Source organism: Bufo gargarizans, chromosome 4 (genome assembly GCF_014858855.1).
Source record: "Bufo gargarizans isolate SCDJY-AF-19 chromosome 4, ASM1485885v1, whole genome shotgun sequence".
Taxonomy (NCBI): domain Eukaryota; kingdom Metazoa; phylum Chordata; class Amphibia; order Anura; family Bufonidae; genus Bufo; species Bufo gargarizans.
The window spans coordinates 486017922-486042300 of NC_058083.1; the positions used below are offsets into that span (position 1 = coordinate 486017922).

Consider the following 24379-nt stretch of genomic DNA (forward strand, 5'->3'; position numbering starts at 1 on the left):
TATAGTCAGAAAAATACAGTAATTCATAACTCAATGATGAATTTTTGTGTCCAAAATATTCTTTCTGCACCATAAGTAGCAGGGCAATTCCATCTCTTATATGAAAGTCTATAAATGCCCAACTTTCTAGATTTGCCTTTGCTCATGAGATTTTATAAAACAATAATCAAACAATCATTGAAATAACAATATTAAAGTAATGAATTAGACAATGTACAACCTACTTGGTGCATGCTTAACAAGGCAGTTACAAAAAATACCCATTCAACTCATTTTCTGTGTCAGGATCTTCTTTGCTTTGTTTCATTGCAGTAAACTGTGACCCCAAAAGCCCAACAATATGACCGAAAGAAGTTTTGGAGTTGAGGAGGATTCCTTGAGAGCTGTATATTCAGTAGTAGGGGATTCAAAATTAATTTGTGAATTTGTCCAAAAAAATAAAAAAAAATGAAGCCTATAAAAAAAAGAGTTTTAGAATCCATGCCAAGGAAGCAGACATTTTGATTCCTTAGCCATTTTTTATGTCTGTCAGATGTATTAAGCCTAAAGACAAAAAAAAAAATGATAAAATGGGGGACTAGCGCCCATGTGTCCGTTTTTGTTCAGTACAGAGCTGATAAGTTATGAAATATATTTGCAGGACAAATACTACTGTGGTTGCCTCGTTGGAGGCCTACTTGTTAGTCTGCTTTTTTTCTTGTAAAATTTTTTTGCCCTTTTTTTCTATGTTACTAACATGCTTAATAACTAACATGTCACTCATGGAATGTGTCATTCTACTAACCGTTACCTGAATCAAAAAATGTACTAACATGGTAGTGACCATCTTATTTTTTTAAGTAACAATCGTTATTATGTTCACAGTTTTTAATTTCCTTTCTCCCCCCTTCTCCACAAAGCACTCAGGCATTGGACACGCTATGGTAAACAAACTACATTGTTCGGTAGATATCATTCTAATTGTTTCTTATTTTGGGTTTGCCGTGTGTTTTCCTTTCTTTCTTTTAACTGTAGACATCATTACAAAAGAGGAACTGCGGTTGGTACTCTTCTGCTTACTTTCAACTCCTTCTTTTCATCTGTTGTTGACCTCCTTAGTTCTTCCTGTCCCTATCAAGTTTTTTTTTTCTATTTCTTTATGACTTTGTTTCTTTTTTTTTTTTCCTTTTTTTTACTCACACATAGGGGCATCATTAACTTTACTACCTTTTGCATCAAGCTGTAATTAACAAAAAAAAGGCTAACCTTTGGCTGGCCCAGGTGGCTACTGGCTCGGCCACCCTCTAACCATTCATAATGCATGGCATGAACGCTTAACTCGTATTGTCCATACATCTTTATCCATCACAAGCAGTCTGGTTACTTACTTCCCCCTTTGTCTTTTGTTTCTGGTCTGTAGTGTGTATGGCATGTGCACACTAGAGTGCGCTATCGGCATTTTTTCTTTTGCGTTTCTTTGTTTTGTTTTTGTTTTGCATGCTTAATTTTTCGCTGCTACTCATTTGTTATCAGTGCAAATAGTGGTGGTGCTTATAACCGCTTGCTTCATTTATGTCTCCCCTCCCCAAAACGCATGTTTTAACTAGTCAATGACAGACTACTAAACTTACTAATACGTACAACAGCTGAACTAACCTAGAAAGCATTTTACTAACACCATTTTTGTGTCTGCTAAATAACTGTTCAGTTGCTGTAGGGACAATACTGACACTAGTTCATTAATCAGACAACAGCTGAAATACAGTAGTTTAGAACCTTTTTAGGGGAAGATGAAATCTAGAATCCAAGACCAAACTTCAAACAGACATGAAAATGGATTTCCAAACTAGGTTTCAAATCAGGCACATCCCAGAACTGCAGTATTTAGGTCTGAGTATAGCGTGTCCTTTCCCTGTGCTTTGTTATGTAGGTAACAATTTCAGTGGATGGGATTCTGACCACAACAGGCTACACTCAAGAAGACTACACCATGCTGGGTTCAGATGACTTTTTCTATGTTGGAGGTAGCCCCAGCACAGCTGACTTACCCGGGTCACCAGTCAGTAACAACTTTATGGGCTGTCTTAAGGAGGTAGGTGTATCTATTCATACTATATTGCATGAGGGCAAAATTAATTTCATTGATGCTTCTTGGCTACAATGACATTGGAGAAGCCAAGAAGAACATTTTTTGTAATACATGCATATTTTCTGCTGCAGTTCTTGCTGTTTGATTCTATAATCTCAATGTATTACATTTCTAAATGTTGCTAATGCCATCCTTTCTGTTCATATTTTTTTACTATAACTGAATTTTATCTTAAGGGTATTCCCATATGGGACATTGATGGCATATCACTGGGATATTCAATGCTAGATAGGTGCGGGTCCCATGTCTGGGACCCACCCCTCTCTCCAGAATGGGCCACCTGAAGTGAAGGGAAAGCAGCCTTGCCTGCACAGCCACCCTATGTTCACTGCTATGGGAGTTCCAAAAACAGGAGTCCATTAACCTGAATGGAAAGGTAGCCATGCAAGTGTGGTGCCCCATCTATTCACCACTATAGGACTTCTATTTTCAGAACTCCCATAGCAGTGAATGGAGAGCGTGCTGCTCCAGTTACATGGTAATATAAACTGTAAAGAAGCCTAAGGCCCCACTAATGCTGTCTCATTTGTTTGCACTGTAGCTCTGCATCTTCTGATTGGCCACGGCATATAAGCACAAGCCCAGCACAAGCTCATTATGGAGTTAATGCTTGTTTTGACGATTTATTGTACAATAATAGATGATAACAAATTAAAAGAAACTTCACTTCTAGCAGCACAGATATTTGGCACACATATACTCAACTAAAGAAGTGAGGGTGGCGGTGGTGGTGGTGGTAGTGGAGGTGATGATCTGCTTTAATTTAATTTAACAACTGAATCATGAAAAGGGTTGGGTCTATATAAGGCAATAATTAGTCGAATGAGCATTTGTAAGAACACTCATTCCGATCATTAGTCCATATAAACATGGCAGCGATCACCTGACAACCGAGCAAATGCCAGACGGTCAGCTTGTGCTTGTTTTGTGCGGGCTTAAGAACCATCGCTACTGGCAGCAGCTTTTATCAGTGTAAACTATAGAATGGTCACAGTTCTGTTCTCTGTTACAGAGCTTCAATTTACCATTACAGGTCATACAGAATAAAATAGAAAAATTGCAGCACCCAATAGAGGGAGTTTACTTCTTATTGTTTGTAATTGTGCTCAATCGGGGAATTTATCATATTATGTGGTATTCTCTTTGCCGGTGGTTTCTCCACCATGCTTTGCTATTATTTGCAACACATTTATCAAAATGTTGCATGATGTTGCTAAATTTGTTGCATCTTTAAACATCTGTAGGGATATTTCTTTAATTTCTATGCCCCCCCCTCCAGTTGAGTGAGATTGCACAAAAAATTATGCAATAAAATTTTACACGGTCTCAAATCATAAATGTGCCTAAACGCTGGCTAAGTAGCAAGCCACGGGCTCTTTCCACTGCACTTTTACAAACTGACATGCATGCCACCAATTGCTCTAATCATTGGTGTGAATACTTCATTAGAATAACATAAGTCATGAAATAGGCTCAAATATAGGCCAATGTACACATAGTATACAGTAAGCTTTGGATTCTTCATGTTTTTAAAAACTTTTTTTTACTTTTTTAAATTTATGCTTAACCCCCTTAGGCAACCTGAACATGCGATCATTAGCTCTCTTGTACTGTAGATTGCAATAGACTCCTTTGCAGTTTGTGGTAAAATCACTGTGCTTCCAGTGAGTCTAGAAGGCTTTGGGACCTTCACAAGGCTTCTGGATGTCATAGCAACCGAATGGCTCCCATGATCTCTGCGGGGGAGCCATTTGGTCACCTGGAGCAGCCCACTCCCAGTAAATAACCCCTCAGATACCATGGTCAATATCTCCGATTATGGACACTGCCAGCAGATGTCTGCTATATAAAACTGCCGTGACCAGCCAGATATGATGCCTAATCATCAAAGAAGTTTGGACAAAATGTTAATCACAGGTTAACATTCACTTCAGGTCTTACTGTATAAATTAGATCCCACTGTTGGTATAGAGACAGCATTTTCTCATAAAAATATTTCCATTTTAGGCTTTCTTGTACTAGCATTAAGCATGATTCGAAGCATAAAAGTTTTATATTATATCCTTTAAAATTGTGGAGCACATCATTGTAAAGCAGTGTCTGGTTTTAAACATTTAACATTCAAGGTATCAGAACGATGTCTGGCAGAAAAAAAGGCCGTTCAAGAATGAAAGTATGCAATCTGAATGACTGAGTAAATATTAAATAGGGTTGTTTTATAGAACAAATGCAATTCTTGTATCTGTAGTGCTGGAGCAAACCACATATCACTCTAGACTATGTGGGTAATGCACTGGGAACCTCAAGCAGAATGCACTTGTACTTTTGTTCATTTTCATCTCACAAGTGATAACTTCACCTGGTTAAATGGATGAATAATATGGGACATGAATGAAAGCTATAAAAGTAATGGCCATTCATCTAGCATCACAGTAAATGTAAGAATAGTATCCAGATGCCTGCTATAAAGGCAGATTATGTGTCATGGAGAGGGCTCCTCAGCTCTGGTTTATCCCAAAGACAGGGCTTATAAAGGTTCTAGGAGGTTATCAAAAAAGGGACAAGAAACCAGTCTATGGTCAGGCCAACCTTCTCTGCTACTCCAGTGGATAGAAAGGAGAAGTGCTGGACCTTAAAGTTAATAGGTTGGAATTGTGGAGGCATAAACCAAAAGCAGAATTTTTATTTTTGGTTCTTTTCTGCTCTGTAGATTTTTCAATAGTAGACCATGTCACTGCTAGGTGATCCAGCTATGGATGCTAGAGAGGTGCATAATCTTTGAATAGCCCACCAATTTAAAGGTAGAGATGGAGCTTGTACCGTGTCTGGTTGTGGCTTCTGGATTATCTAGGAATCTAAAAACTTTGCAACATTTTCCCAGTAGAATAAAATGTTGAGGAACATGGATGCTCTTAAAAGTTTACAACTTAGGCAATGAATGCCAACAAAATTGGGCAGCATGGTAGTGCAGTGGTTAGCACTTGTGCCTTGCAGCGCTGGGGTCCTAAGTTCAAATCTGACCAAGGACAACATCTGCATTGAGTTTGTATGTTCTCCCTGTGTTTGCGTGGGTTTCCTATGGGTACTCTTGCTTCCTCCCACACTACAAAGACCTACTGATTGGGAACTTAGATTGTGAGCCCTATTGGGGACAGTTGGATGCTAATGTCTGTGGATTAGTACATTTCTGCTCGGGTGATAATTATACAGGGCTGCCAGATACTTTTTGAATAACATATCTTATTGAATTTTATATGGATACATGGTGCAGGAGATAAGTGGCCACCATAGGATATATTTGGCCATACACATGAGATACTTTTATTTTTCCAGAATGGCCAATCACTGATCCTAAGCTTTAAGCATTCTGTCTATTGTGTTGAATTTCTTGTCCTTGAGTTGGTGATGACTTATGTTTATGGAGCAAAATATATTTGTTCTTCTTGTGGTCTAGTAGGAGCGTTCTGCCCTTCATCCACTCAAATAGATATGCATGCTTGATGAATTGATGAGCGCTCAAATGTATGATGGGTTTGGCAGAAACAGAGTTGGCCCAACATAACATGTACATGGCCCATCTTAGTCACAAAAACCGTTGGATGATCAATTAGTAGCTCATCTGTGGGGCACTGAATAAGTAAACTGGGTTCAGATGACTGCATCACAAGACAAATATGAATGTGAAGGTACAAAAGTAACACATTTTGTGTTCATTTTGCACTATTGCAGATAGAGTTTGTGATGGTTATTTGTAGGATGAGAACTCTTACACTAGTGGAATATAAGTTTTTCATTTCTTAATCAACTGACTACAAACTTCTAGAATAAAATTATGATAATAAAAAAACTGCCTAGATTTTCAGGACACAATTTATCTAGTATATTGCAAACAAATAGAAATACTGCCTCAGCTTCATCACCCTGGTATAAAACCCACAAAATTAATAGGACCTACACTAAAAATCTCATCAGGATAATAATGTACCTTAGCTTGATTCATCCCACTCTTCATCTGTAAAAGATGGTGGTATAAAATATGCCATAAATTTGCCTCTAATTTAAAAATGTGTGCAGTTAGGATGATAAAGGGATGGATAGAAGCTTTGGCATTTCCTGGATTCAAAATTCATAAATATACTGTACAGTAAAAACTGTCCTGCCGGAGGCAAAAGGCATTATACTGACACACTATTATAAAGTTAGTAAAACAGTCTTATGTAGCACAATTAGACTGAAGTCAGAAAAAAATCTGGATTCCTAATTCTTAAACTAATTTACAGGGTTTTATGAATTCTGCCCATTACAAAAATCATGAAAGGGCCAAATGTCAGGACATTCAGGAAATCATCCAGGGCTCTCTTAAATCTATGTGTACATTGCAATTAGATCTCCTCTAAGTTTGAAACTGCTTATCCTTAAGTAACAAGCGTCATTATCTTCTGGGAACAGCAAGGACCAATCTGTATAATGGTTTAAAAAAATAAGGTGATTCAATTGTATATAAAAAGGTGATTTAACTGTATACATCATGCACTTTCTGTGCAAATTCTTCATAGTTTTCAAAATCTTTGTTTGCTGTCATTCAGTTGGATCATTAATTGTTTACCTGCTAGAGTTGTTAGTGAGTAACTTGCACAATGATAGGGAGCAGTGATTGCGCTGCCCACGTCATTGAACTCCACAGATCCTGCTTTAATCTGAGATGACCATTGATGTTTAAAAATAATAATAATAAAAAATACTCACCTTATTCATTTGATCGCAAAAAGTCTGCTGTGACCATCTTGAATGAAGATCCAGTGCGAAATTGTACGCAGTGTGTGATGATGGACGGCGTGGTGACGTCATACGTATGATTTTTTTTTTTTTTTACTGCCATTTTAGAGAAAATGTATTTGCTACCACGAAGCACTAGGGGAATTAGCTTTGTGGCAAATCACATTTTCTCTGAAATTTGGATCGAAGTCCACTTCGTGAACTTCGTGAACTTCTATTCAGCCAACACTAATACCTGCAACAGATAAAAAAAAAAAAAAAAGCTGTCCTGGGCAAGTGATGCTGTGTCCATAGTTGTGACCATCATATGATCTACAATTTTTCTGCTCTGGAAGTTAAAGAAGAACTCCTACAAAAAATGTTATTCTCTGACCTGCTAGAAAGGTACATGATGTAATCTGTAGTGAAGGTAACCTTCCTACCAGTGTCTGTATTCATGAGCTATCCCCTTCCTTCTGCTTCTCAGCTGTGTCATGTGACCAGCAATCAGACTTTCCAAATAACACAGCATCTTATGTATGGACAGGAAGTCACTTTCTCAATGGAATAAATAGAGAAGTAACTGACTTCCTGTCCTGTTGGAGATCAGAGAGAGTCGGTCACATGACTCAGCTAAAAATTAGAATGGAGGGGATAGTGCACAAATACAGTCATGGATGGGAAGATTACATTCACTACAGATTACATCATGCACCTTTCTAAAAGGTTAGAGAATAAAAAAAATTGTGGGAGTCCTACTTTAGCAATAGACCGTTTTGTTGAAAAACAGCAATCAGAGATCTTGAAAAGTGTATGAAATTGATAATGAAAGCACATAAGAAAATTGCATAACATTTTTTTTTTTACTATTATAGTTAGAATAATCCTTATCTGCTGAAACCATAAACCCCTTTAATATCTCTATTGGTTTTCTTTATTTTGTTTTAGTCCATAGATGTTCTAACATAGTTTTCCTGGATCGTTACCCAAATATAAATTTTGAACGTCTCAGATAAAAGGGATAGTTGTGGCAATGACAACAAAGTAAACGGATTATTCACAGCAAACTAGTGGAGTGTGGGGTTTAGTTCACTTGGAAGCTGAGATTGAAGATAAGAATGGCATATATGCCGAAAAGATAAACTGCCCAGAAGAGAATGTACAGAAGTAGATGCCAAAAAGTGAGAATATAGAACTATTGATCAAGGGAAAGATTGTACTGACATTTTCAGCCGAAGAACCTTTAAAGAGCACAGTTGCTCTTTGCAGTCAGATAAAGTCCAGACTGACAGAGAGTCTGCAGATATTCAAGATGCGTTTAAGGCACCACAAATCCTTAGTTGCTCTTTCTCTACTTGTCTCACATATATCTTAAGAAATTCATTTACTTACAGTTGTAGCAAAGCTAATTTTGTCATAAGTTACAAATTTGATGAGAATATGTTATGAGTCCCTCCCCAGCTTTTTTTTCTTGCATAGGCCCCCTTTTCCTTTATTTGTCAGCACTATGGGGGCTATAAAATGATTGCATCCTCCTCACCATGCCTCTGACCTTGAGACAGATGCAGAAAGTAGTGGAAATGCACCGTAGGTTACTTGAGGTAATAGTCATTATACAGGTCATTTACTAATGTTGTGAATTGTGTGCTAGTAAATCTGTTTGCAGGTTGTACAGTTTACATGTGGTCTATTCTTTGATCCTTTTTATAATCTTTAGATTGAATTATGAATGTCATGGCCCCTGGAGTGGTCTACTGGGAAGATACATTAGTGGTGGCTAGACTTTCCTTCAACATTCAGTTTACTGTTCTCGCCCTATATTTAAATGGCCTCAATGACCAATGGTTTGTTGGCAAACCCTTTGCCAGTACAACTTTTCTTTCTGTACACTTTTCCATACAGAGGCATCCAGTATACCAGTGTTCATCAGCTCCAGTTCTTCGTGGGCCACCTGCCGGTCATGTTTTCATGATTTTGTTAGTATTGAGAAGGTGATATGATTAGTGTCAATGCATCAGCACAGGTATTTATTCTGTGGGGTATTCTCAAATCATGACCAGAGGGTGAGCCCTGAGGACTGGAGATGGGTAACGCTGCAGTATACCACATGGTGTGCATTTTATTTTGATGCCTACAGATATGGAAGCCTATAGGAAAGAATGTCCCAATACCTATACAGTGACATCTGCCAGAGGTACATCCTCCTGGCATATACATTCAAAGGACATTGCAAAAAACAATGATGAGAAAGTATCAGGTTTGGACCCTAGATTATTATAATTATTATAAAAAGTACAAAAGTTGGTGAAGGTGCCATTTTGCACCAACATTTTTACAATGCTACACACCCTTACAACTTTTGACATGTAGATTGCAAATGGGCATAGTTAACAAGCTTCATGCCAAATGTATTAATGCAACTTTTTTGTAAAATTTTACTAAACAAATTGCAAACTCACTGCAGTGGTTGGGGATAGAGATGAGCGAATCAATGCTGACAAAGTGGAATTTGTTCCGAATTTCAGGAACAATTTGATTCACAACGAATGCGAATTTCCTTGCACTTCACAATAACGGATGGCATTTTCCCTAAAATGGCGGCTGCACATGTGAGGACATAGAGAAAGGAAGTCTGGGAAGGTGGGATCAACCATACTGACATACATGCCGCCAGTCAGCAGCTAGCCAGCCCTGTGATATCATCTTCGATTCTGCCATTCACCAGCATACTTAGTGCAGGGAGAAACATGTCTGCAGGCGCTAGGGACAGTGATAGAAAAATCAACATTGTGCTAAAAAAATAAAAATAAATTACAAGTGCAGGTAAAGATTATTTAAGGTGTAGGGAAAGCATAGGGAGGAATCATTCCACAGCTTTTTTATTGAACAGAGTTCAGTCGGGGAGGTGACAGCCTGGTTAATAGGAACAATCATATTACACCTTGCTGCACTGACTGGCAATACAAATTGCCATTATACAGCATTGTAATTCCAGCCAACCGTTCTTATTGGGGTGCAAGTGCTGTTTGATACAGGCATTAACAGGGTTTATTACAAGGAGATATTTATACTTTTATTTGCCCTTGTGCGGTGCAGTTATATGTTATAAAGCATTTTTTGGCTTTTTGTTAGTGGGGAAAAAAGGGCTTATAAGCCATTGTGTGGTGAAGTGCGAAAATTACAGCCCTTTTTATCGTGTATTAGTGGCAAAAATATATATATTATTTGCCGCTCAGCGGTGCAGTTATATGTTCTAAAGCCCTTTTTTGCGTGTATTAGTGAAAAAAGGAAAAATATCTTTACCGCCTAGCGGTGCTGTGAGATATTTTACAGCCCAGTTTACCATATATTACTGGCGAAATACAAATATATTTGCCTTTCATTATTGCACTTATTTGTTGAAAGCCTTTTGTGTAAAAATAGAAAAAAAATTAGGTCTGATTGCAATTCTGTGGTGCAGTGAGATATTTTACAGCCCAGTTTGCAGTGTATTACTAGCAAAATACAAATATATATACACCTTGCATTGTTGCACTTATTTGTTGAAAAGCCTTTTGTGTAAAAATAGAGAAAAATTAGGGCCTATTTGCCATTTAGCCGTGCAGTGATATATTCTAAAGCCCTGTTTGCTGTGTATTAGTGGCAAATATTTGGTTATTTGATCTAACAGTATGTCAGGCAGAGAAGTGCCAGGCCCTACACAGGGGAGTGGTAGAGGCCTAAATGTTTATTGTGCAGGCAGAGGTCGCAGCAGAGTAAGGGGCCGTGGCCGCAGGGGCTCAGCTCCCAGTGTCAGCCAGTGGTTGTGTCGTGACCAGCAACCCAGCGGTTCTTGAATGGTTGACTCGATCTTCAACTTCGTCGCAACTTACAACAGACACCCCCATCCAAGAGTCAGTGGGTTCGTCAGACACAAACATTAGTTGGCATGGCCCGGGAGCAGGCCATGTGCCCTCAACTGTCCTCAACCTGCCTCTGTCCTTTCATCCACTAGGCGGGAAAGTAGTGATGAGGAGAGTGCTGTGGGAGCTGGTGTTGCGAGAGGTCAGGCTCCTGACCCAGAGACGGTTGAGGAGGACAATCAGTGATGTGCAGACAGTACTCGATGATGATGATGTAGCTGATCGCATTTGGGAGCCGGGGAGGGGCTTCATTTTGTTTTCTTTTTTTTTCTTTACATATTAATGTAATATTATAAAATCCGGTGTCTCCATGATAAATCTGCAGCGCGGGGGCCCCGTGTGGATTCTACACACTTTCAAAATAATCCTTCAGCGGGGAGAATAGATGCCGGATGACCGGGACGCTCCATGACCTTTCCAGGAGCTTCTGTCGGGAGCAGCGGTTCATTTCTGAGACCTCTGTATAGTGTGGGGGTAATCTGAAGATCCTATCCATCTCCATGCACAGGATGTCCTCCTTCCACTCCATGATGACTGGGAATCCGTGATGTTTTCCCTGACAAAGAGACCAGGGGCTGGTAGTTATGGTTTGAATCTTGATGAACTTCGGAACTCTTACAGGCTCCAAGCAATCTTGAAGCTTTGTTTTCTCATTGTCTCTAGCTATTAGAGGCCTGTTCATGCAAGGCAGGTTCTCCCAGAAGTATCTGGCTCAATGAGCAGCCAATACTGCACTTGCATCAATCTTGACAGGATTCGTCTCCAAGTGAAGAGAATTTTTTTTTTGGAATGCATTTTCCATCGCAACCACATCGTCGAATAACCAGAAGACTGGCCAATTTGCTCCTGTCTTAGGCAACACCATTTTTTTAAATTAAAATGATTAAATATTTAATATTACATTGAACCAAAACTTGATTACAGTTATAAGTAACTAAACTTAAATTTGCCAATATATTATCCCAATCTTCTATGGAAATTCCTGGACAATCTATTTGCCGGAGAACCTGTGTTATTAAATCGTGCCGAGCCGAGGTTGCCTCCTCATGCTGCTGCCACCTCCACACTTTGTCGTCATGCCACTCTGTGGCCTCCTCATGCTGCTGACACCTCCACACTTTCTCATCGTGCCACTCTGTGGCCTCCTCATGCTGATGCCACCTCCACAATCTCTCATCATCGTGCTACTCTGTTGGCTCCTCATGCTGCTGACACCTCCACACATTGTCAATGTGCCACTCTGTGGCCTCCTTCTTATGCTTCTGCCCTCTCCACAATCTCTTGTCGTCGTGCCACTCTGTGGCCTCCTCATGTTGCTGACACCTCCACACTTTGTCGTCATGCCACTCTGTGGCCTCTTCATGCTGCTGCCACCTCCACAATCTCTTGTCGTCATGCCACTCTGTGGCCTTCTCATGCTGCTGCCACCTCCACAATCTGTAATAGTGCCACTCTGTGGCCTCCTGATGCTGTTGCCACCTCACCACTATGTCATAGGGCAACTCTGTGGACTTCTTATGCTGTTTCCACCTTCCCCACTTCATGACTGGGCCACTATTTAGCCTTTTTGGCTTGGCTGACATCATCATTTATTTGACCCTTTTTCTGATCTGTCATAAGGAAGGTAAAATGAGACGCACAACGGATCCTTGCTGTGTAGCAGCTGTAAGGCCTGTATGGTCCCATCAGAATTGGCTTATGATTTGGTAGCCAAAAGCAGTAGTGGTTACAAAACACAGAAGACTTGCAAATATTCCGTTCATGTGTCATCTCTGTTTTGGATCCACTCCTGTATTTTTGGCATTAGCAATACTGAAAGATTACTCACCAAATGTTGACCGAGTGAAGGCGGATGTTCCACAGACAGGATCAGTTTTTTGGGGGTTATTGTTCTGACGGATCAGAGGAAGGGCAAAATAATCAGTGATGTCAACACAAACTTACTGCTGACACCCTCACCACTCTGTTGGGGGGCTCTACTTGTTTAAGCGTTTAATAGAACAGGTTCTGTAGACATCTATATGGAATAAGCTGACAACGGTGTAAAAGGAGTGTGCTTTTTCATGCTACAGTAGGATCTTGGGCCTCTGCACGGTTCTTTATACCTGGCACTAACATCGACCTGTATGTCTGAGTTCATACTTGAGTTATTTGAGTCAGCTTTGGCCCCGTTACTGCCCTAATAAGTGAAGTGTGCAGTGATTCTAAGAGTGATGCCTGTCATCTGCATGTCATATGGACTCACAGTATTATTTCAATACCAAAGCAGACTCCATATGTGTGTTACTGAAAGGCACAGTGTTCTACACTACTATAAAGGCTTTCCCCAGCCAGGAAATAGCCATTTTTTTTACGCGATTTGGATCGAACCAAATTTTTCCCCAAAAATTGGGCGAACCAACGAATCACATTTTTCCCCAAAAATTGGGAAAACCGGCGAATGGAATTTTTATGAAATTTGCTCATCTCTAGTTGGGGGCATAGGAAAAGTAGAGTAGCATTTTTAGATAAAAAGTGTAAGGTGCACCTTATTTATCAAAAGGGCTCAGGCTGGATGTTAAATGTGGTGCAGGGATAGACACTTTTGTCTAACTCTGTATCATCTATTTTGGTTGGCTATTTTTGAGACAGACACAACCCCTGTCCATGAAGCTATACCCCATTCCAATAAGCCATGTTTTCTCTTTTTGGCCAGTGCACATAACTATGGGCACCTCTGTATGAAATTGGAGGCAATCACAACTGGTAAAACTAATTACACAATGAAGTTGTTATTTAGACATGTGGGCCACTGTCTCCAGGTGACACATGCACAAATCTAGTGCAGTGCATTTGCCCTTGTACAATGGAATAATAAATGAAGGAAATATAACTGCAAAATCATATCTCTTGAGCTTTCATATCACCATAATTTTTTTACAGCCAGCCGAGTATTAGCTATGAGCTATCTAAAAGAGACCATCAAACATAAATGTCCAATATAGTATAAGCTTGCTAGTGACATGAAAAATACTACTGAGCGCTGGTGTCTTATGACATAACACACTGTAGCATCCTCGCATCTTTGTGGAAATCTTGCAGACGGCAACATGTTAGGAGCAGCTGGTGGAGCTTTCAAATTAGCCTCCAAGGGTTTGCTGATGAGCAAATATATTATTAAGCTCCTTAGAGTAATTGGCCAGGATTCACTAAGCTGAAGTAAGGGTTATTGCACACAGAAATGTGATGATAATTGGCATTTGTGGTTTTAATACCTATGTAATGGAATAAAAGAAGACAAATTATGCTTTTATTTTTCTTCAGTTTCTTTATTTTTTCATGTAAAGTCAACCTGTCACCATGAAAATGCAGTCCGAACTGCGAGCAGAATATTATAGAGTGGGAGCAGTTATGCAGATTGATATCTAGTTTTATGTGGAAAGATTCAGTAACACTTTTCTTCTTTGTAACTATGTATTCTATGCTTCAAAGCAATGCCTCCTCATACCACAAAGACTGATAGCATGGTTATGGCAGGTTCACCTGTATCCCACCAACCCAAGCTTAGACTGTTCACCTATAAATCACTTACCCAAGCTTAGACTGTTCACTTATAAACCATTTACCCAAGTTAAGACCATCCACCTATAACCCACTTAACCAAGCTTAGGCTATTCACCTATAACCCACCTACCCAAGTTTACACCGTTTACCTATAAACCATTTACCCAAGCTTATACTATTCACCTATATTCAACCTACCCAAGCTTAGACCATTGACCTATAACCCACTTACCCAAGCTTAGACAATTCACCTATAACCAACCAACCCAAGTTTAGACCATTTACCTATAACCCACTTACCCAAGCTTAGACCATTTACCTATAACTGACCTACCCAAGTTTAGACCATTTACCTATAACACACTTACCCAAGCTTAGACCATTCACCTATAACGGACCTACCCAAGCTTAGACCATTGACCTATAACCCACTTACCCAAGCTTAGACTATTCACTTATCCAAGCTTAGACTGTGTACTTAAGATTCTTCTAAGGAGCAGAACAAGTGGAAGCAATCAATCCTTCCAGTGAACAAAAAATTTGTGTTCTGTAAGGGATGTAAAATCCATTTACTTCTATCAATAAAGTAACACACACAGAGGAAAAGTTTTATCATTGTGCACAGAGTCTCTCCCACTTGCTTCTAATTATTTGACTTTTTCAGTCTGCTAGATATCAATTTTACTTCTCAGTCCCATAATTTCCTCCCACTAAGTAAATCAGTAGTTATTTTGTATAATCTCTATATCTCATATTACTCAGATAGCTGTGCATTGTAATCATCTGACAGGCCACCCGCTTCCCTGCTCTGTGATGGATTGATTCTCTGTTTGGTGATAGTGGAAGCAATTATTATTTCTGCCTTTGAGAATGACATCATCAATGTAGCGCCGGGGACTGAATTCCAGGATCTATAAAGTCAATACCTATTACATTCATTCAGTATTTCAGCATATAATGAGGGTTTTGTTGCTTTATTCATTATATTCGTATGTTCTATCAAGGACTGTTATCGGGCTACAGTAATCAGACTCATATACAGATCCACTCCAGTTCTTTGCAGGCATGAGATGTACTGTACCTCGGTGTACAGAGACAGATGAAATAATAATTCAACAACTTTCATTTCTGCATACATTTTTTCGACAGGCCAGTTTCACCAGAGCAAAAACCTTTGTGAAAAGCTCTCAACTTGCAGGGAGTCCAGAGTGGACTATGATGTCCAAATACCTATATAATGATTGCTTCAGTTAATTTGAGTGCAATTCATGCACATTATGTCACAAATTAGCTCTGCTGATTGGCGGCAAAATCTGCAGCATTTTCTCACCACCAAAACACATCCCATGCCTCTTTCACATGAGCAAATTTTTGATTCGTACGCAATGCATGTTGTGAACGGACATCTTCCAAACTGAATTCTGACCCATTCATTTCAATGGATATGTGTTTATGAGTGTTGTCACTGATCATCTCTGCGTTCAGAAGAAATCACAGCATGTTCTTTATTGTGCGCTTTTCACGCAGCTCTGGCTCCATAGAGGTGAAAGAGGATTGCGTGAAAAATCAAAGGCGTCCGGATGCAATGCCTTTTTTGCTGATGGTTGCTTGAAGATGTTGAGTGTTATTCTTCAGTTTTTCTTCACGTGTGAAAAATGCAGCAACAATTTATTGCATCTGCACAGAAAAAAACTGAAACACTGAACACAATCGCAGACAAAACTGATTAAATTTGCGTGGAAAACCTTCAATTTTTAACCTGAACAGAGCCTGACTCATTCCATATTGTTATGTCAAAAGGTGATATATATATTTTTTTTACATTTCTTAGTCTATTTCTTAGAGTTAGACAAACCTTTTAAAACTCAGTTAAAAATGAAGAGGAATGGAGCAAGCAAACTCAAGCGAGAGAGATGAATTGTCTGGCAGGTACACTTTCACATTTAGGAGAGCACCTAGTTAAAGTAGTACATGTGCACAGCATTGTAGGCCAGGCAGTGCCCCTTTGGGTTTTTGGGAAATCTAATGTCAGCAGATGTAAGATGTGCTAATTTTCATATATTTTTCCCCCAAAAACTGTGCACTGCATAAGAAGAAATAGTACCCCACCCAAGGCCTCTCAGGCAGCTAAGAAAAGTTACATAGTAACATACTGTAGTTTATAGGGCTGAAAAAAAGACATCTTTCCATTCAGTTCAGCCTGTTATCCTGCAAGTTGTTCCAGAGGAAGGCGAAAACACCTGCGAAAACACCTGTTCCCCACTTTAGGGGATCCTTCTCGACTTCAATCGGGCAATCAGAATAACTCCCTGGATCAACGACCCCTCTCTAGTAGCTATAGCCTGTAATATTATTACACTCCATAAATACATCCAGGCCCCTCTTGAATTCCTTTATTGTACTCACCAACACCACCTCCTCAGGCAGAGAGTTCCATAGTCTCACTGCTCTTACCGTAAAGAATCCTCTTCTATGTTTGTGTACAAACCTTCTTTCCTCCAGACGCAGAGGATGTCCCCTCGTCACAGTCACAGTCCTGGGGATATATAGATGATGGGATAGATCTCTGTACTGTCCCCTGATATATTTATACATAGTTATTAGCTCTCCCCTCAGTCGTCTTTTTTCTAAAGTGAATAGCCCTTTAGGGTACTGTACAGGGAGTGCAGAATTATTAGGCAAGTTGTATTTTTGAGGATTAATTTTATTATTGAACAACAACCATGTTCTCAATGAACCCAAAAAACTCATTAATATCAAAGCTGAATATTTTTGGAAGTAGTTTTTAGTTTGTTTTTTGTTTTAGCTATTTTAGGTGGATATCTGTGTGTGCAGGTGACTATTACTGTACATAATTATTAGGCAACTTAACAAAAAACTAATATATACCCATTTCAATTATTTATTTTTACCAGTGAAACCAATATAACATCTCAACATTCACAAATATACATTTCTGACATTCAAAAACAAAACAAAAACAAATCAGTGACCAATATAGCCACCTTTCTTTGCAAGGACACTCAAAAGCCTGCCATCCATGGATTCTGTCAGTGTTTTGATCTGTTCACCATCAACATTGCGTGCAGCAGCAACCACAGCCTCCCAGACACTGTTCAGAGAGGTGTACTGTTTTCCCTCCTTGTAAATCTCACATTTGATGATGGACCACAGGTTCTCAATGGGGTTCAGATCAGGTGAACAAGGAGGCCATGTCATTAGATTTTCTTCTTTTATACCCTTTCTTGCCAGCCACGTTGTGGAGTACTTGGACGCGTGTGATAGAGAATTGTCCTGCATGAAAATCATGTTTTTCTTACCTTGCAGACTTCTTCCTGTACCACTGCTTGAAGAAGGTGTCTTCCAGAAACTGGCAGTAGGACTGGGAGTTGAGCTTGACTCCATCCTCAACCCAAAAAGGCCCCACAAGCTCATCTTTGATGATACCAGCCCAAACCAGTACTCCACCTCCACCTTGCTGGCGTCTGAGTCGGACTGGAGCTCTCTGCCCTTTACCAATCCAGCCATCTGGCCCATCAAGACTCACTCTCATTTCATCAGTCCATAAAACCTTAGAAAAATCAGTCTTGAGATATTTCTTGGCCCAGTCTTGACGTTTCAGCTTGTGTGTCTTGTTCAGTGGTGGTCGTCTTTCAGCCTTTCTTACCTTGGCCATGTCTCTGAGTATTGCACACCTTGTGCTTTTGGGCACTCCAGTGATGTTGCAGCTCTGAAATATGGCCAAACTGGTGGCAAGTGACATCTTGGCAGCTGCACGCTTGACTTTTCTCAGTTCATGGGCAGTTATTTTGCGCCTTGGTTTTTCCACACGCTTCTTGCGACCCTGTTGACTATTTTGAATGAAACGCTTGATTGTTCGATGATCACGCTTCAGAAGCTTTGCCATTTTAAGAGTGCTGCATCCCTCTGCAAGATATCTCACTATTTTTGCCTTTTCTGAGCCTGTCAAGTCCTTCTTTTGACCCATTTTGCCAAAGGAAAGGAAGTTGCCTAATAATTATGCACACCTGATATAGGGTGTTGATGTCATTAGACCACACCCCTTCTCATTACAGAGATGCACATCACCTAATATGCTTAATTGGTAGTAGGCTTCCGAGCCTATACAGCTTGGAGTAAGACAACATGCATAAAGAGGATGATGTGGTCAAAATACTCATTTGCCTAATAATTCTGCACGTAGTGTAGTTGCCCCATTCCAGTTACTTTAGTTGCCCTCCTCTGAAGCCGCTCCAGCTCTGCTATGTCTGGACTAGTGATTTGAAAAGTGGCAGGACTATGTTCTCATCACCGGCATCTGTGCCCCTTTTGACGCAACCGATTATTTTATTGGCCTTGGCAGCAGCTGCCTGACACTGGTTTTTGCAGCTTAGTTTGCGGTTCACTACAATTCCTAGGTCCTTTTCCATGTCAGTGTTACCCAGTGTTTTACCATTTAGTATGTACTGGTGACTTGCATTAATCCTTCCCATGTGCATAACCTTACATTTGTCAGTGCTAACCCTCATCTTCCACTTCTCTGCCCAAGCCTACAATCTCCCAGATCCATCTGCAGCCATATACTGTCATTTTCTGTGTCAATTACTTTACACAGTTTAGTGTCATCTGCAAAAAAAATTATTTTAATGTGCAAGCCTTCTACAAGATCATTAATAAATATATTGAAGGGAATAGGGCCCAATACTGACCCCTGAGGTACTCCACTAGGGACAGTGACCCAATCTGAGTATTTACCATTAATAACCACCCTCTGTTTTCTATCATTGAGCCAGTTACTTACCCACTTACAGACATTTTCTCCCAGTCCAAACATTCTTATTTTATATACTAATCTTTTATGTGGTACAGTGTCAAATGCTTTGGAGAAGATATACAACATCCATTGATTTGCCATGGTCAAGTGTAGAACTTACCTCCTCATAGAGAAGTTCTCTGTTAAAGTGAATTTAAGGCTAATTTCACACTAGCGTTTTTGCTGGATTCTGCAGCGTTCACCAAAAACGCTTCTGTTACTGATAATTCAACCATCTTTTATTAATGGATTCGGGTGTGTTATCTGTAACATAGCCAAGACGGATCCGTCATGAACTCCATTGAAAGTCAATGGGGGAACGGATCCATTTTCTATTGTATCAGATTGTTTCAGAGAAAATTGATCAGATCCTATTGATTTGCATTGTGGATCATGACGGATCCGTTTTGCTCCGCATTTCAGAAGAGAAAGCTGACTACATTTTGGAGCATTCCTTTCTGTTCAGTTATGTTTTGTCCCCATTGACAATGAATGGGGACAAAACTGAAGCGTTTTTTTTTTTTCCTATATTAAGACCCTACGACGGATCTCAATACTGGAAAATGCTAACGCTAGCGTGAAAGTAGCCTAAGCTGAAAGAGCTAGATTCCTGGTATTGGACAGTTTGCTTTCCAAAAGTAAAGGAGTCTAGCTTGCATGTCTCTTTTCCAGAGAAACATTTTGTGAAAATGGAAGCAAAGCAATAGATAACAACTTTATTAGAAAAGAAAGCACTAATTGAACAGTTTGAGGCTACCACCAAAAACTTAGTGGGGAAAAAGGGAGAAATGTATTTGTGAAGCACATATTTCCCCCCTCTCTCTCTCTCTCTCTCTCTCTCTCTCTCTCCTGTTTGCTGAAATGAATCACTAAAAATTGGGTTCTTTAGAATCCAAACTTTTGGGAAATTTGAGATGAATTCCAAACTAGTAGAATTGATTCCCTCATCCTTAGTCTACTCCAAAATGTTTTGTTTCTTAGTACAGGACTTTAAATTTAGAGCTTGTATCAATTCAATTTGAAAGTCATAAGAACATGAAACAAATAGTTTTTCCTATTTTTTTCATACTCTTTTTCATGACAGTTTTTTTCAATAGCTACTCAAAAATTGTAATCCTTTTATTCTCCCGTATGTAGTAGTGTGAATTGTATATACATGCAAGTACCACTGTTCTCATTGCTATGGAAATGAGAACAAAGAAACCTATTTAGTTTTGAATTTATCTCCCTCCCTTTTCTTTGTACACAGCCTTTATACATGGATAATATTCATCCAAGTAGAGAGATTTTTAAGAAAAAAAAAAAACACAAAAGCAGAAGCAGAAAGTTAGGGTGGAAGAAACTAAAATTGATGGCTGTGTGTTTCATGCACAATCTCTAAAATTGGGAGGTCAGGGTTACTTTTTAATTGTTAAATTTTATTTCTTTTTTCTCTTTGTATTTATTTTTTAGAGATGGATGGATAACATTTTTTACTCATTTCCAAAAACTTTTGTGATTAATTCCGCACAAATCATCCCCATTTTTACAGGTGAGAAAACATAGAAGAAGGCATCTGCCACCAAAAATGGATACTGTTTGGACTGTTTTCTTTTTTTTTCTTTTTTTTAATTAAGAAAAGATCCAACAGGGCAGTGTGTTATTAAATAGGCAGTTTTTTTACCACCGGCTACTGTCCATTTAACCATAGCTATATATGTTATCACTTTGACATTACTATCTTGGTGTTAAGGATCTTGGATACTAAGGTCCAATTCAGAATTTTCTTATGGGCCAACACTTATCAGGGAATACATTATCTAGGTTTTCTCTGCTGTCCCCATATACAGTACACTGATAACATTGATCTACACCTTTTTAGATTATTATTACCAGTAATCTGCATCTAGAGGTATGAACAGAAAGCATAGAGTATAACTTCTTTGTGTGCATTTAAGTCCCCTATGGACTGAGGATTCATATGACACCATTATTGATTCCCTTGCAACCGCCCAAGTGCAGATTCAGCAATGTATTCAGGATGTTTTTGCACTGTGCTCTCCATTTCAGCCTGTAAAATGACAGCTTCTGGCACATGGAGATCTGTTAGGAGAATTGTACCTATGAAACTGCCTAACCTGTTGCTTATGCTCTTGGCAGCTGAAGGCATCTGTGCTCCCATTCATATTGTTCAAATGTGCCCAGATTGCTGAGAAAAATGTTTTAATATATGCAAATTAGCCTCTAGGAGCAATGGGGGCGTTATCGTTACACCTAGACGTTCTGCTATCTCTGCAACTGCTGTGTCCTCTCCACTTTGATTGACAAGCAGTGAAAACATCATCACACCTGACCCTGTCTATCAAAGTGGAGAGGGCCCGGTAATTCCAGAGAGAGCAGAACTTCCTTAATGTACTGTATGTGGTATAGCTAGGAAGGGTTAATTACCAGCTGATGAACTTCATCCCCCTCCCCCTCCTCCATGCACAACACTCTTGTCATGTATATGATTTAGAGATCCAGTCTAGAGACCATACCTTCAGACACCTTCTTCAAGTATTTAATCCAGTGGATAACAGTCACAAAAAACATCTCTGTGGAGGACCCAGGATGTCTGCACATTACCTAAACTGCCCATTGCCTTCAGTGAGAACATGTTATCCTTCATTTGCCCACTGGGGTTGCTGTAAGAGAACTAAACTTCCAGACTGTCAGGGTCAGTCATATATGGTTGCCGATTATCCCAACAACAGGGTGCCCTATTATCCGATAATTTTTGGGTGACATTTCCAATAAATAGAGATTACCTAAGCGAACAACCCTTTCACAACACAATTTTTTTATATGGTAAAATGGTCCCTTTAATTCAATAAAATAAAATAAATAATAGTATTGCCGCTGTCCTTACTTGACATGTAGCCATTATGTGACACAGTCTGAGCAGGGAAACCAACACCTCACGTTATGAGAATATTCATATGAACATTTTAGCTTTACAGTACATTGCTCAACAATGGAGCAGATGGATTTCTTCCACTGCTGTAACTCTGTTTGTTTCCATCAGAATCTTCCAAAAGGTAAAGCGTTAGAATTGTTTTTCTTTGTCTTTATTACTTCCTTTGATTATTTTTTAGTTGAGATAGAGCACTTCTTGAACGGCTGAATGTGCTTGCTTTTTTTTTTGTTTATCCCTGGAATACTAAATTGATACAATCTATCAGATCCTCATTTTGTCTTCTGGGTAGACCGCCCCCGAATTATACATTACAGGAAAATGAATTAATATGTCACATTTGCCTTGGAGCAAGATTACATATTGTGGAAAACTATCCAATTATCATTGTTTGTCACTGCATGTAGAATGAATAAAGCATGGTTTATTTGGTGCTTGGCAAGCCTACAGCATGACACATCGTGAACCGTTACAACATGGCATCCAGAAGAGACTTCTTCATGTGGAAATCTTAGGATTCTGTTAACTCATTCATGACTGCATATAATTTAGAGAAAAAAGACAAATGCAACAGCACTGTGCAAACCAGATAAAGTACAATAATGCCATACTCACAAAAAACATTCAAGTGCTAATGCTACACTTATTTTTAAAGTTAGATGCTTGTCAAGTGCATTTTGTACAAAACCATTTGAGCCCGTCTGCCAAACGTCAAGGCGATCTCTGTAAGACAGGAACCTAACACTAAATACTGCCTGTTAGTAATACTTCCCTGGAAGTAATGGTGGCCTTTTTGGCACCAAAAATGGTGAAATGCAGAGTGGACCCAGCATGCATGTGGAACCAACACTTCCTGAACTCTATGGCGGCCATTATGGTGCATAACAGGTAGTGTTTAGTGTTAGGTTCCCGTCTTACAGAGATCGCCTTGACATTTGGCAGACGGGCTCAAATGGTTTTGTACAAAATGCATTTGATAAGCATCTCACTTTATAAATAAGTGTAGCATTAGCACTTTAATGTTTTTTGTGACTATGGCATTATTGTACTTTATCTGGTTTGCAGAGTTCTGCTGCACTGTCTCTTTTCTCTATGTTTCTAGCCATGGCAGCGTGCACCTGCACTTTTTTTTGCATATAATTTAACTTCTGTTTACAGTTTGTGTGTATATTCATGCAGTTGTGGCCAAGTCAAAAATATATTACACAAAAGCCTGACCCTAAATGCCATCTACTGTTATTTTGAGCATGTTTTTTGTTCGGTCTAGTAAACTTACAATTCACAGAAAAAAATTGATTCTCATCCAAAGTGTAGAACCTAATCCGATTAAATAGAGAAAGATTGAGACATAGTTTTTGTGCCCAGCAGTCTTCGGCTGAACGCTCATTCAGCCGGTGACACTTCCCCTTACGTCTCCACACATATGCATGCTTGGCTAGGGCAAGTGTGTATGTGTTCTCAATGGGGAAAGGGTATAAGAGGCTCATAGTATCTCCCTTGAGAAAAATACATAATGATCTGGAAATCGAATATGCCTACTGTTTTGAGAAAATTGGGAAACCCACACACATTAGTCATTTGGTTGACCCACCACAATCGACAGGTTCTGTCAAAATTTGTCTAATCCTTATGGCCACCTTACGACCTGGGCAAACTGCATCTATCTTATCTATCTACCTATCTTCTTATGTTGAAACCCGTCAACCTTCTATACTTGTACTCATCTTCCTCTATCTCTGCTGATTTAGATCTTTCTCTTCATCCCTTCAGATGAAGCCAGTAATAAATCGTATTTAGAGCACATATTTTACAACAAACAGTGGCAGAAGCAAAGAACAAATGGTTGTATTGAGCTGTGATAAAATATATCTCAATAGTGTCGAATATATTCTTAAACCCGGGAAGCTATGTTCCTGATCTAGAGATTCATGACTTGTGCAGCATAGTACAGGATAAGATGTGATAATGATTGTGCTTCATCTTTGAGCAATAGTCTAAATGCTCCTCATCCATTGTATTCTTTCCCATAGTATTAAGCCTGAGCAACCGTGAAATAACTGTAAGAGGTATACGCTACCTCACAAAGGAATATGAAGATATATTCATGACATACATGAAAATTAGCTAATAAATTGCCCTACAAATGAGAAAATAGGAGACTCCCTGGTTGTCCATGGTAGAAAGTATGCAAATTTGCTAATTGGCCAAACCAAAGGCACCCATCTTTAAACAGCATTTTAAATCAGGGGGATGTAGGAATTTTGGTTATTTAGGTAATAAGTTGATGAAAGCTGACTCAAAGAATA

At 39.3% G+C, this 24379-nt stretch overlaps 1 protein-coding gene across 8 annotated transcripts in view; it reads left to right on the plus strand.

Annotated features, from left to right (window-relative positions):
- The window catches only part of NRXN1 (neurexin 1), a 1537142-nt gene that overhangs the window by 631967 nt on the left and 880796 nt on the right, over positions 1 to 24379 (plus strand). For 7 of the 8 annotated variants that reach the window (XM_044290694.1, XM_044290695.1, XM_044290700.1 and 4 more), the window contains 2 exons: positions 900 to 923; positions 1910 to 2071. In XM_044290694.1, coding sequence (XP_044146629.1) covers positions 900 to 923; positions 1910 to 2071 — 186 coding nt within the window. The remainder of the gene's footprint in view (positions 1 to 899; positions 924 to 1909; positions 2072 to 24379) is intronic. The other variant, XM_044290696.1, reaches the window with a different exon arrangement.